The sequence below is a fragment of the Heliangelus exortis genome, chromosome 3 (genome assembly GCF_036169615.1).
Source record: "Heliangelus exortis chromosome 3, bHelExo1.hap1, whole genome shotgun sequence".
Lineage (NCBI taxonomy): Eukaryota > Metazoa > Chordata > Aves > Apodiformes > Trochilidae > Heliangelus > Heliangelus exortis.
This window is the reverse complement of record NC_092424.1, coordinates 17882690-17898319: the sequence shown is the minus strand read 5'-3', so window position 1 is coordinate 17898319 and position 15630 is coordinate 17882690. Positions and strand designations below refer to the sequence as shown.

At 35.9% G+C, this 15630-nt stretch overlaps 1 protein-coding gene across 5 annotated transcripts in view; it reads right to left on the bottom strand.

Moving 5' to 3' along the window:
* The window catches only part of SRBD1 (S1 RNA binding domain 1), a 123168-nt gene that overhangs the window by 57288 nt on the left and 50250 nt on the right, over positions 1 to 15630 (bottom strand). For all 5 annotated transcript variants that reach the window (XM_071739443.1, XM_071739446.1, XM_071739445.1 and 2 more), the window contains exon 16: positions 3973 to 4064. In XM_071739443.1, coding sequence (XP_071595544.1) covers positions 3973 to 4064 — 92 coding nt within the window. The remainder of the gene's footprint in view (positions 1 to 3972; positions 4065 to 15630) is intronic.

Genomic DNA, 15630 nt, shown 5'->3' with positions numbered 1-15630 from the left:
AAACTGCTTCAAAGGAAAACTTAAAACCAGGCCTTCAAAAAAAAGAAAAAAAAAAAAAAAAGAACAAAATAAGACAATAAGACAAGCAAATCTCAACCACAGATACCTAGAGTAATCCAGAAGACCTGACATTGAGGTTACAAGGAAAAACTCCTACTTGACATTGCCATGAATAAAATTAACCAAAGCTCACACAAGAAAAGTGCCATACTGATGGCGGCTCTAAAAACCCCAACAAAACAAAAAACAACAACCAAACCAAACCAACAAAAAAACCCAACCAACCCATAAAACCCCTAAACACCAAGAAAAAAATAGGAGGAAAAAAAATTAATTTGACTGCTTTGCAAAACACCAAATTCAACATCTGACTCCTTTTCTAAGAAGGTGGCCAGAGGACACATGCCAGGGCAGAAAAAGGACTGCAGTCACCCCAAGCCTTGCTGCCATTCCATTAAGCCTAGAGCAGGCTATTACTAAGCCTCAAGAGGGGACATATTTATAAGCTTCACAAAGATGATCAACACTGACAGCTTGCTAAGCACCCTCTTTATGGTGTCCATTCTCCCGTACAACAATTCCCACTCCAAATCTTCAGCCTGTTCTCAGGCACAGCTTTTGGGAAGGAGAATTCAAGGAAGCTTTTCTCTTCTCTGTCAGGCTGCAACCCTATTGCAAATTCATCCAAATACACCCATTGCTACACTACAGTGGCTTGTTCTCTAGGCAGAACCTTCCTAATCTGCTGCAGCTGAACTTCCTCAGCCTATCAAGTAAGAAATCCTTTTATTGCTCTGGCCTATAAGCCTCTTATCTCCTAATTCTGTGAGGCTGAGAAATAGCTGTTCTGCTCATTAATCCTACAATGACTGTCAGAAGGGGATATACACCTTCTCACTCTACTCAGACACAAGTAACTAGGTTTCATCAAGTTCTTTACTATCTACTTAGTTGAGTCCCACTCCACAAAATTTTATATGAATTGCAGTAGCAGCACAGAAGCTTTTGCAGCTTCCTGAAATATTCAGCCTTGATGCTTTAAAGATTTTAAAGACCCTAGTTCACTGCAAAGAAATCATATTAGGAGCTGATATTGCCTACTGCTACAATGAAGGCAGCCATCTCTAGAGGACAGTTCTAAAACTGGAGAGACATTATTCCATTCTCTGCTCTGGAGATACCAGCAAATTGTTAAAGGAATGAGCATTATTATTTTTGAGCATTTTTTTTTCCCCAAGCAAATGCAACTTTGGCTGAAAGTGTGGAAATTCTGACTATAAGGACTTCCCACTATAGTTTATACATACACTATTAATTTATAATGAGACCTTTCTCAATCATTTACTAGAAACTCGTGTCATCCATGACCTTCAAAGACAGCTCACAGGGAAAAAAATAACAAGCAGCTGAGTTCTTGGCTTATTATCTTTAATTAACACCCCCAAGAAATGATGAAAGGTTGCTGGTTCCCCCCTACATACAACATTCAGCCAAGGAAAAATTATTAAGGTAATAATTTTCTTTTTTTAATCAGGACTGATGTCTTCTATTTATCTGTATGGAGTGAAAACTTACACAGTTGCTAAATAATACCATAAATATGATACAGAATATAATACAAGATGTGAAAGCATGTTCTCACATAATATGCATTATTTAATATTTCTACCTTTATGTACCTGATGGACAAACATTGGCTTAACTATGTAACTGAAAAATCCCAACTTCTACAAAGTTTGTGTTGAGGAAAATGTTAGTGGCAAACTGTGTTAAGATCACAAATATCAAGTCAGTTGTACCTTTTATTTTAACTTTAAATGTCACACTTCATCATGCAGCTGTCAGCTTCCTTTAATGTACTAAATGCTATCATGTAAGCACAGAGCCTGACATGATGTAACACAACAATTAAAATAAAAAGCAAGTGAGCTTTGACACCATGTCACTTTTCTGTTTGCTGCATATTAAAGGAAAATCCTAGGTACAAAAGTAAAAGCTGGTCAAGAAAAAACACAGAAAATCCTAAGCCAGTTAATATTTCCCTCTAATGCTATGTCAATTTTTTGTGTTCAGCTTTAAAAAAAAAATGTCCACAGCTTTAGTTGCAGCTAATTAAAAATCGACACCAAAGTATATATAAAGACAGTCTAAAACTTTTAGAAAGATTCTACTGTAATAAACATATTTCTACTTGTCAACTCCATAACAGCCAGCATTTATGGAACTAAGCAATTATTTTTCACTTTTTATCCTATCCCTTTCCAATTTCTCTACATTCTGTGGTACTGCTGTGGCATGTTAAAATTGCTAATGCTTTTCAAACCAGATGCAACAGCACTTAAATTATGCCTCAAGGAATTCCTAGTAATAATGGAGAAATTATTAACTACAGATAATTAATACTTAAATTTGTCATGTCTTACAAGTTTGACTTTCGTTTACTGCATTTGATGCACAACACTAAATAAAACTGCCTGCAATTTTCAAACATTAACTTCCAAAAGAAGGAAAATCATGTACATCTGAAGAAACATCTTGTTAATAATTAGACTTCTGTCTTTTTAGTTTTTCCCTGTTAATTTACAGCAACTCAAAGCCCACATTTAATATACAGGCAACATAAACCTTGGCCCAAGGGAAATTTAGTGGCATCTGTCACAAATACATAAATGTCACACGCCTAAATATTTGCTGTGGCCATACTGTGACATGTTCAAAACCTGTGGCCCAGGAAAGATAATCACAACAGGGTCTGTTTGAAGGCAGGGAGGAAGGAGTGAAATAAAAACAAGCTAGAGGTCTGTCTGACAAAGGGAAGGGATGATACAGACATTTAAAGAATATTACTGTAAAATAATTCACTTGAAATATTGTGTTAACACAAATCCCTTTTCCCTTTGTGGAAATAAAAGGAAAGAGGAACATGGGGAATCCTAGAAAATTTTACCCCCAAATGCCCCATAACTTCAAGGTTTTTTTCTGCTGACCTACTTCTGCACCTTCCTTGGGATTTCAAGGCCAGTAACCTGCTAAATTAACAATAAAATTAAGAACAATGTCACTTTTTCTGGAAAACTTTCCTATATGAGAACATCACTCCACTTTCAAATGTGCTTTATTTGATCAGGTATGACAGCAAGTTGCAGGTAAACCAAGAAAACAGAAAAATGAGGTTAATGAAAACAAATACAAAAAGATCTCAAATAAAAAAATACACAAATAACAAAAAAAATTCTGCCCTTACAGCTGACTCCTAGTAAACCAAATCCATGAGTAGTGCTTGGGCACCAGCAAAGCTGCTAGGAATTTGATCTTTCAAGACTGCTCTTTAACCAAACACTGAAAATTGTAACAGTGGCAACACTTGTAAATTTTTAAGTACTGGGACTGTATTATACCTCAGTATACATTTATGGTGAAGCAGATAATTTTTTAAAAACTAAACCAAAATAGTATTTCTTGAAGACTATATTCAGCTACAGGAAATGATCACAATGTGTGATTCAATTCAAAGTGATCACAACGAATGCACAGCTTTAAATTACTTTTTCTATTCTTATATCTTTTTCTGGCCCTTGAAACATTTAATTAATTAGAGACATTTCTGTACATATAAGGCACAAAAGAAAGAGGGTCTAGCTCTTGTGGGCATGGACACATCCAACTGTGAAAGTTTATGCAATTCATTATTATACCAATTCCCATAAACTCTCCTGTACCATTCTATTGCAGGAGTATCTCCACAAGAACATTTACAATACAGGCCACGGCAGTAAATTATGTCATTGATTTGAATTCCTAGGACTTCAAATGGGAAATGAGAAGAGAATTAAAGTTCTGAAACAAAACATCCAAAACTTCACTTTTTATGCTTTTGATTATTATTACACTTAATATTAGAAACAAAACAGTCAGAGAACAGATAATTGAGCTCCATGCTGAAATGGTGGTAAAAATAAACACACTTCATACCTGCACTTCTTAAGTTGGGGTCTAGGTCTGGCATTTCCTTGCATGCTTCTGGGCTGACACTGTAAATAGATGCTCCTGCTTCACTGACAATGCTGAAAATTAAAAATCACAAATAATCAAAACACCACAAAACTGAAAGATTAGAAAGTTTTTAATTGAATATCTGGATTTTTTTTAAGCCTCATGTTTTAAAAATGTTTTGAATCAACCAAATACTTATAAAACTCAGACAGTACAGACAAAAGAAAAGATCTCCATTTAAGTCAAAACACCCCCCCTTCCCTGACCTGCAACATCCATTCTTTTTCAGGTCTGGCCCCACTATAAATACAAACTGTGCATGATCTCAGCCCCTGTAGTAATCTTACAAAGGAGAAAAACAACCATGAAACAAGTGTTGCCAGAAGTAAATAAGCAAAGCACTTTCCCTATCAAAACAAAAAGCTACCTGAGAATTTCATTACAAACCACCTAGATTTTCAAGTCTAATATCAATTAAACTATTACATGAATGCAAGTCATGAGTATGCACACACCTTACCTATGGTTAACTGCCCAGAATACTCAGAAAAACCCAGCTTGACCCAGAGCTGCAGCTCGCTTAGAAGTGGCATTTAATACCCTCTTCTCCCCGCTCTCACTGCCATTCCCAAAGAAAAACACAGACTGCACTCACCTAAACTACAGTTCATGCATCTACCACACACCTCAGACTCACTCAGTAACGATGATAAACTCACCAATTCAAGTCACAACACAATTAAAAAAACAACCCTGAGCACTCCAGTTCAACTCAAGAGAAATCTGCAATCAAATATTCAGTGTAAATTTGTTTTCAGCTGTGAAATTTTAACACCACTGAATCAACAGTACATTTTTTTCAAATGACTTCAACAGAACTTGAACTTCAGACTAATAATTAAGGCATCATACAGCTACTGCACTGGAGAGAAATAGTATCTATTTTAGAACTATTTTTACTTTAGTATTCCACTTTTAGAATTAGCTTGTCTTCTCCATAATGAGGGAAACAAGAGTCCAGGCGTTTAAATAGAAATCCTAACTTTTTCTCATATTGTTTTAAAATTAGATTATAAATTTTCTTTTAAGTACATTTAGTAGGTCACATTTTTAAACAAAGAGATAGTTAGAAATGTCTCCCTTATAATTACCCAAAACTCAAAAGAACATTTGAATAGCACAGAAAAACTGGATCTTTAAATAAATACAGAGGATTAAATCCTGTTCTCTTTTGTAGTATAATAGCCCAAGATCTATTCAAACAACTGCTTCACAAGAGAGAAAAATCGTTCAGACCAGCTGACCAGCAGTCTGCATAAGGCAAGTGAAAATTAAACTTTTTACATGATCTTTTAAAAAGAGTCAGTATTACAGGCATTCCTTCAATCTCACCAACCTTCAGAAAACAGTCCTATAATAGACAACTGAGGGTCACCATGAAAACAAGTTCAGAAATATGGTCATATCACAAAAACCTAACTCTTGAAAAAAAATTGAGATGCTGACAGAAGCCTTATCAACCTATTTTTCTGACAAATACATACTGTAAAGAACAATGCAGCAGAATGGAGTTCTTAACCTGTTCACACCTTATAAAGGAGGCATTTGGTAAGTGCTCCCTTTTTGGAAACTGCTTCCAAAAACCACGCACGTTAACACATACTTCTAACAACTTTTTACTGATCACTCTAATCTCTTTGTATTTGAACAGACCCAAAAGTTAACCTCTCATGTACTTTCTAAATTTATTACATTAATATTTCATTTTGATTTAAAAAAAAAAACTAAGAAAAAAATTAATGCTTTGCTCACATTTGTACAATGCTGCACTATACACTGTATACTGCACAGTATTTTGTGCAGTGAAAAAAAAAAAGTGGGATGGATGGGAATTTTAACACTTCACATCTTACTGATTCTCATTAATGCTACACTGACAATTTTCAGAAGTGAAAGAAATGCAATTCTGCTATCATTCTATAGTAGTGACTCGTGCTAACTTTCAAGGTGGCTAGTACAAAAACTTCTTGTTAAAATGGGTAAATAAAACTAAACTCAGGATGGCAGAAAGCAGCATTTGAAAAGAGCACACTTCCTTTCCTCAAGTGCAAGAGCATTTATACACTGGGGGAGAAGTAAGAGGTAAGCCAAGTAAAAATTACCTCAAGGAGGAAAACAAAATACACTTTCAAGAGCAGCATACAGTGGATATTTGACATCCACTCTAAGACGTTTTTCTATACGCATGCAGATATGAAGTACCTGGGTGTAGAAAACTTGGAAAAGGAGAAGAATTTCTCCTCACACAGAACCCCATACTGCTGTGCCTTAGACAGTAAAAACCCAGATGGCAAATATATTTGTTACTCAGAGTAAATGTGTAGGGCCACAAAATCCAGAGCAACCATCCTCTGGTTCATTCCACTATAGTCAACTGAGATTTTACAGACCTATTAGTGGATGTCATGTGGTTTGATTTAGTTTGGTTTTAGCTACAGTGAGGTGGTTATTGATATGACTGGCACACACAATACTAAAAACATCTAGCTTTGTCACAACACTAAGATTACAAGCAAAATAGGTTTGGAGATTTCTGAAGTTGTTTTGGATTTTGCTTTTTCACTAGTCAGGAGACAGTCACTTTTGTTTAAAGACATTTTGTGGCTTTCTGTTGTGGTTTTTTTTTTTAATTCTAATACTCTTCATTAAAAGGGTGATGTTATATAGTATAAATGTATGCTTATTTAATGTAGCAAAATGCTCTGAAACATGCTTTCAAACACATGTTTTTATAGCTGGGTGCACTAAGACTAAACCAAACCTGCTCAAATCAGTAGGCAACAGAACTGCAAGCTACTATGTTCCTCATTGCTCTCTTACCTCTCCATTTTTTAAGGGATACAATTTTCAAGAGAGTTAAAAGAAACCCCTCATAAGAGCTGGTAAAAACATCAGAAAGTCTGTGTATGTTCAGAACTATAATTTGTTTCTACTTTGAATTTTGAAGCCACATAATTCATTTAACCAGAAAACTAGAGTCCCCTACCCTCCTTTCTGCATATTGCTTAATAGGGGTCTTGCACTGGCTAAAATCTTCACAGAGAAACCAACATTATTAAAGTTATTTTGCTACTTAAAGTCAAAATGTAGTAGATAATGGGTAAGTTTCATAAACTGCTCCCTGAATTAATTAAAAAAAAAAAAAAAAATTAAAAAAACAGGTAAAGAACCCAGGCCCATGCCACCATAATGCCTCCCTCCCACATTAGCCATTCCAGCTTTTATAAACAAAACGTGCCCAAACCACAAAGCCATGACACAGTATTTCAATTTACTCTTTTTCATTGTGCAAACAGGCTTGTTGCAGAGAAAGTAAGGGTTGTTTTTTTTTTGATTCACATTTGTTAAGACACATTTTATACAGGTTAAACCAACCTTAACCATATTCCACTAGCACCACCTGGTGGTCCCTCTGCTTTATGCTGGACACCATGCCTGCTGTACTCCAAGGAGGCTTTTCACGTTTACTAGAAAAAGTTATTTTCCAGCTAAGCTTAAATAAGCATCATATATTTGGTATGAAACAATTTGACGAGGTGTTAAAAAAAATCCGATTTTTGATATCATAATTGTTACAGGAAATAAGCCTTTCTTGTAAAAAGTAAAAAAAGTATTTGAACTATACATATAATTTTTTATTGTTTCAATGTTATTGCATACCTACAAAAATGCATTGAGGTAAAGTTTGAATGTAACAAACGAGTTAGCTACTGTTATTCAAGCATATTAAAATTTCATGCACATGTATGTAATAACATTTTTCAAAACTTAAAAGTTCTTAGTAAGTTTTCACTGAAAGCCTTTTAAAAACTATGTGCAAAAACCTGATGTATGTTATAACAAAAAAGATGTATCAGGCTAGAGGCTTTTAGGCTTAAAGATGGATGCAGTTTCCTGACATTTTTATGAATGTTACCAACATTTCAGATTATTTTATTACATTGAAGTCATTTCCCCACAATCAAATACAACACTGGATTAATAACCTGCAGAGAGAGAAAGAGTAACTTTATCCTACTTCAGATAAATGACTGTGTCTACAGCCTCCAACCCTCTGATTTACAACTTGAAGCCTCTAAAATAACATTTTAAGAAACAATACCAGTGCAAGGAAGAGATCAGTGTTAACAGCTGAAAGAAAATCATGGTCACACAAAAAGCACGGGCCCGTAAAATTCAAAATGGACGCAGATTTTCTTATTTGATCATAAATTATCATCTACTAAAATATAACTCCCTTTACAATCAAAATTTTGTAATTGTTGTAAACTCCTCTAATGCAACCATTTACATATTAACTGATAGATATATTCTTCAAAAGCTTGTGAAAACAAAATGTCGGAAGCACAGAAGGGTCAAAGGATTATTCAGTGTTACTTACTGAAATTATTGGCTTAAGAATTACCCAAGATAGAAAAATAAAGCAAAATAAAATTACAAAACATTTGCTAAAAAAAAAAAAGGTTCCATGTAGAAGCATTGGAATGCTACAAGTTTTAATTATGTTGATAGATCTAATGACTAAAAACAAACTCAGGTGGCACAAGGAAGACTTAATTAAGAACAGGCTCCATAAAAGATTGGGCTGTTTCATGAAGGAGAAATCCACTGGGCCTTACTGAAAACACAGTTTTAGGCTCCAGAAGACCCTAAAACAAAAAATGGTTGAGGGTTGCGGAAGTATTAGAGAAATAGGATGTCTGCATCTGTTCTTAGATGTCTCCTCACATAGCCCTTTTCAACGACTAATCAAAACCACCCACGGGAGGTCAAAGAACCTCTATGTACGAAACAGAAATAATCTCTTGATTTGCATTTTTACTTGTGTCTCACTCTCTTCTCCCATGTCAAGCAGGACACTACCCACTGCAGAAGCAACGCTGACTGCCCCTCCAACAACTCATTACCAGCGGCACACTTCAGGTTTCTTGCCACCATGAGCAGAGTTACCTTCGTTCTCAGGGTCTCATGGTCATCTACATGAGTAACCCCATCTTTAGACACCATGTACAGCACAGTTCCTTCTGCTGGGGAGGGGATGAACATATCCAACTGAAGACTGCTGTCCAGGGGCAGGCTGAGAGAGACTCTGGGGTTTATTCAGCCACACGTGCTTCACTGTGGGAACAATGGGATACCGGGCTTGACAGACCCTGGCTCTGACACAGCTAAGCCATTCCTTTCTTTTTCTTATGAGGAACATATGTCACGAAAGCGTAAGATAAAAAGGTATATACTCAACTATGTATCCAAAGAACAAAAAACCTGAAAAGATTTTTAAAAGCCTGTTCATTCTGACAGATGAGATTAAATTCAAAATGTGGTCTTTCCCTCACCTCCAACAAGCTAGTGGTACGGCAAAGGAAGATGTCAGGATCATGAAAAAAAGATTAAACTAGAAAGCAATCATCTTTTAACAGAGTTAAGCCAAAACCCATACAATTCATCTGTGCTTTTAAATAATATAAAGATTTAGCTTTAAAATTTAACAACATACATAACTCGGGAGTTATTCCAGTATTAAATATATTTTCCAATGACAAAATACACTGTTAGGAAAGGAATTTTCATCGATTTTCACTGCTTCATTCAAAATTTTAACTTGTTTCATACCACACATTTATGTGGAAGTCCAACTTTCAAAATCGGTCAAATTTGACAAGAGGTATTATAGACTACTTTTTCAAAAGTAATACAGAAAAGCTCATAGTGAAGCCATTGAATTAGAGGATGAACAAGTTTTAAAGAAGTTTTTGCTCCGAAGCTCCCAAGCACACAAGAAGTTAAGCCCATAAACTGTCTTCAGACAACACATCAGATGACAAGCAGTGACACACATCCTGCATTGTTGCTCAGTCACATTGTCTAAGTTTCCACAGAAAACACTAAGTCAAATTCTACTCACAAGTGTTTTGAACTCACAACATAAAAGTCTGTAAATATATCTACCCATGTATGAATGAATTTGCTTGGTATTTCAAAAAGTTCGTCAGAAATTACACCATACAAAGAAAAAAGCAAGCTTGTCCTGACCAACTCAATCTACTTCTTAAAGTAAAAATAATTAAACTGTTTCAAACCAGGAACTGCCATGCAGCAAGTAACAACAGAATGTCTTTCAGTCACAAACCCTACTTTTGAAACAGGTTGCTTACTCTACAGCAGAGACAGTTAATAAGCATCTTACAAAGCAGCTACTGAAATGAGAGAATTTCAGGGCAATCACCTGTGCAGTAAGGTTTATTTCTCTCCTGTTCCAACACAAGTAATATTTAGCATCAGTCAAGCTGATGGCTTCCCTGGTAGACTGCATAGATCTTTAGAACTTACTGAAGAGAAAAGAATTAGGCCTGTTTCAGCATTTAACAATAATCATACTACTGTTTATATCATTCCTTCAAATCATTAATAATGACTTATCTTAAAATAACATTAAACCTTAAAACAGTATTTGGTATATCGTTTTTCCAAAATGCTTATGCAGAACTGAACTTTACTACAGAATTGAAATATGCACATTCAGATGAAATACAATATGCAAAAGAAAAATTTAATGCTCTGAAATACCAAATTATAATCTTTCAACATCACATAAAATGCATGAATTCAAAGCCAATTCAACTAAAGAGACCCATATCCAAAAGTCAGTAGAAACATATGACAAGGACTGAAAAGTTAGTAAGTATATTTTAAAAATGCAATTATTGAAGCAGTTGTGTTCAAGTATTAACCATTCCTCTTCAAACTGGGAAATTTAGGGCTAAGAAAGCCCAACAACTTTAACTTTCACTGCTTCAGAGTATAAATAAGGGCTCTGTTAATTTTACATTCTAACAGCATATTGCCTGTAACCAAAGAAAATAAAAGGACATTTGAAACATAAGGACAATTACCTTCTGAGCCACACAACCAGGTTCTCTCTTTGTTAGCACAAAATAAGCGTCAAGAATACAGGAGGATCAACTGTGGCACAGGATTTTAAAACCTTCTCTCTTAAATAAGTTTAAACTTTGGAAAATACAGCCCATTTCTACTAAATTTCAGACCTGGACGAATGCAGAAAATGTATCCCACATAAAACATTTGGGTGATCAGAGAATCAGAAGAGTTCAAAGTTTAGTGATTTCAATTACTCAACTACATTCATTCCCCTCCCCAAAGAAGTGGTGAGGAATTTCCTGACATTAAAACAGTAATTTGCAGCAGACTAGCAAACAATTTCCAGCAAAATGAAATAAGTTTGAGAATTATGGCAAGATATAATATGAAGTTACCATTCTTTAATTTCTCCTGTTATTAGATATAAATTACTGTACTACACTGACAAACCTAACAGTATAGCTGTGGCCTGGAATCCTTTATTCATCTGTGTATGAACCATGCCCTCAGCACATCCCTGCAAAGGGAAGAATGATCAGATATCTGTCTTCATCTTGTCTGAAAAGGATGACATTTTTCAGTAAGAAAAGGGTCCAAATGGCAGGTGTCAAAGAGCTTTAGCTTCACACGTGGTGCTAGGAGGCAGAAAAAACAACAGTAGCGTGTGGCCATGTCAGAGCTGCACAGAAGCTGCCTTACAAGTGCATATCTGAAAAGAGCAAACCTCAGAGTCTGTTAAATCAATCTAGTGCCAGATGCTGTTATCAGAACAAAACCAGGGCTGCGGATTCATCCCCAGAAGAAATATACGTCCCGTGTCTGCAGTGCAAAATGAAAGACCTAGGGTGGCATGCCTGGAGACTGAAGGTGACAGTCACCTGTGACTGCCCCACCGCTTCCTTGACAGTTTCAGGGAACAGGTCCTGTCATTGCTCATAAAGCAGCTGGAGTTGAAGTTCCTTTCTACTCTTGCAGAGCGCTTTAAAATCTGAACTCCGTGTCCAAAATCTACTTCCAAGTTCACCATGCAACTAAAATGCAGTTAAGCCATGTATTTTTACTTTAAACACTGTAATGTAGCAGGAACTTGAGAGAGAATTTAACTACTGCTCTAATCCTGGTTGCAAGAACATCATGAAGAGGAATTGAGGCAATACGGATAACGTTATAGAAATTACCTTAATGTAAGAGGACAAGTTAAAAAAAAGACATTTTATATGATTAGAAATATGATAGCATTAAAGCAATTCTAAGCAGAATTAATGATAATTAAACATATTCAAATATTTTTTAAAGTTACCTATCTGGAGCCAGTGAACATTAACATCAGAACAATGGAAAGACAGTAAAAAAGGCTTCAGGACTGACATAAGAAATTAAAATCCTAGAGTCCACACTTAAAACAGACAGGAAAATGGGTATGGTCAAGACCACTCCTGCCAACACTCATATATTTTTACACAGCTAAATTATCCCAATGACCTCAGAAGAACAAACTATATACACAACAGAGGAAAAATACAGTCAAACCCTGCCAATATTTTACCTAACCTCTTTTCACCCACTGGGAGGAAGGATCAGGAAGACAAAGAAACACCAATTTTGTCAGTCACACTTTAAAAAGAACAGGAAGACTATGTGATGGTAAACACTCGCATTTCATATATTTACAGAGGCTCTTGAAATAAAATTGTCTAGATGCATACATTAAAAATATGGCATACTCCAAAAAAAGATTATGATTGTGCTCCAACAAAAGCTTAGCAAAACTGTTCCACACTGAAGATCTAACTCAATGAGCAGCCTTACTTAGCCCCTGTCCCTTCCAGAGTTCTCAAAAGCCTGGTGAAGCTAACAAGCCAAAACCAGACCACAGCAGACTAAAGAAGGCTGCAAGTCCCAGAGCAGACCTCCATCTCATACACTGTCCTGCCAGCATCCCCTTCTCAGCTTAGCAAAACAAACACCTGCAGTGGCAGCACATGGGCAAAGCTGGTGTTTCATCCAGACCATCTCCAGTGATATAGATTCTTGGAAGAACAGACCAACACTGGCTGTTTCTATAAAAAGCAGAGGCAAAGGATAAAACCTGGGAACTCAGCAGTTCATGTTCATGCATAATTTTTCAAGCTGGAGCATTACAATGTACCAAGAACTAGGGTTTTGGGGAACAAATAAGACCTTTTTTTAAAGAAAAAAAAAATTTCTTCCTATAAAGCAATACCTAGACTTTGCTAGTACCAGCTATATTTGGTGTTGGCACCAGCAGTTTATAAATGGGACAACTGATGTTTGTCTAAAATTCATCTAATTTTCAAACCAAAACATTTCCCTATCACATGCACTGTCCTACCCACACCGTCATTCTGTAGGATGCAGGACATTTAAGATACAAATAATCCACTAAGGAGAGTCCACCAGGTTCTCCAGTAAATACAAGCCTTTTAATCAGTTCATTTGTCAGCAAACTTCACAGAGCATTCAGTTTTAGTCAAATATTGTATCAAGACGTGTCACACAGGAAAAGTCAGTTTGAAATTATCTCGAGAGGCTGTTAAGAGCATGCTATCCAGTTGCTGTAATTGCTCTCAGGAATCATTTTTATCTGGTAGAATGGGCACCACAGATGCAGCAACTGTTGTGGCTAAAACACAGTTACTTATGCCAGACCAAAGGCTGGAGCTTAGAGTCACATTAACTCTCATGGAGACTTTGTCCCCAGAGTGGAGCATAACTGGACAAGACCACAACATATGGAGGAAAATGCCCCTTGGAGAACAGCACCTCCAGCATCTGTCATTTTCTTTAATGCTCACTCTGGGCAGTTGGGAGGCAGCTCAGCCAGCACTGCTGTGCAGCTGCCACAGCCTGATTCTTTCAAATCCTGACCAGTAGCTTTGGCTCAGGACAAGTTTTATTGTATTTTTCCCCATATTCCATAATATCATTGATCTCGGCACTCAATCTCTCCTTAGCAAACTCCTCTCTCTCCAGCACAGATCCAGGAGGGAAGGCTGGAAGTCAACTATGCCCCTTCTATTAGTGCTGAGTAATGTCGTGGAGACTCCTCACAGGAATCCCAGATCCCCCACAGCCCCTCTTCCCTCCCCATCCCTCTCAACATTTAGGCTGTTTGTGCAGACATCTTATTAAATATTTTTAAACTACAAACACTTCTTGGCACAGCTTATCAAACTCTGAAGTACAGAGTTTTTCCACAGAGAGAAACTCAAAATAAGTTTTCTGGAATCTGATTGCTGTCAGAGAAGATTCTTTAAGGTATTAAATATTAAGGAAAAGTGTGACCACATCTTTCTAGCCATGTTGCTTCTTTTTTCCTTACTTCTATTTGTAACTCACCTGATAACAAAAAAAAAGAACAAAAAACCCCAAAAAACCCTGCCTGTTTTAGCTCACACAAGATTTGTCTCCTGTGTTCATCCTCCAGTTCAAAATACTCAAGACATGTTACATAAAGTAAATGATGCTTTATGCAGATATGATCAAAATTACAAGCTCTCAAAAACAATTTGCAAATTTAATCATGACAGTGCTTTTAGAATTTTTTAAGTCCTAATTTTTCTTTACTTTTTTTTTTAATAGAGGAAATCCGGTTTGCTTTGAGATTTTCTTATACTCTAGTATGACCATTCAAAGCTGAGATTCATCAAAAAAGTATTTCATTCTGACCAAAGAAATTGTTTGTCTTCAGTGTAAAAAAGCTGTAAAACTGGGGTACTGATTTAGTGCTTCCAGCAAAAATCTATTAACCCCCTATCAAGGTACTGCACCATTACAGTATAGAAAGGATTACAGCAGACAGGAAAAAAAAAAAAAAAAGAAGAAGAAAGTTAAGAAAAAAGGCTACTTGTTCTTCAGGAAAAGGTAACATTTTGGATATAAAATTAATTAATTAAAAAACAAAAAACGAAGAAGTTTGATTTACACTAACAAGCTCAGGTATGAGCTTCATAGCTCCATTTCTTTTTTCAGACACAGATTAAGGTAAGAAGTACACAAATGTTTGTAGAGCAACTGAAATACACTGATTGCTTTGTTATTAAATTATACAATTTTATCTTTTTAGGCTTCTAGAGTTCTTTCATGTCTTCTCTGGTGCTCCTCATTGTCACAGTTTTAAACATTTTTTTTTATTGAAGACATATGCAACCACTAGGCATCTACTGTAAGATATTCTAACCTGAATCAAATACATCTCCAAATGAGAATGAGCTAAACATTAGTTGTATTACTGTTTATCCTTCAAGCATTTAAGCTAAACACAAGTATGTATCAACCTCACTGAAAACCAAAATCCAAACACAAAAAGAGCCATCAAATCCCCACAAACTTCAAATGTATTCACGAATTGTGTGTTTTTACAGAAAACTTAGGCAAGACTGTAACCAAAAGGAGAAAAAAAACCTGAGAAAGTAAGTATCTGCAATTAGCAAAATAAAATTTCGGTTAGGTAGTGCTATATTTGTTTTCCCCCTGCTCTCTAAAGGGAATAACTTTTTTTCCCTCAGGTTGTGACAGATCCACGTGGGAGACTTTCCATGAGTAATATCATTAAAACTATCATGAAAACATTCATATACTGAAAGACCACTTAATTTAAAATGGCTTTTTGCACCCAGTTACAAACACTTAAAAATATTCTTCTGGACTGAAGTTTCTTATGCTTAATTTCTAGCC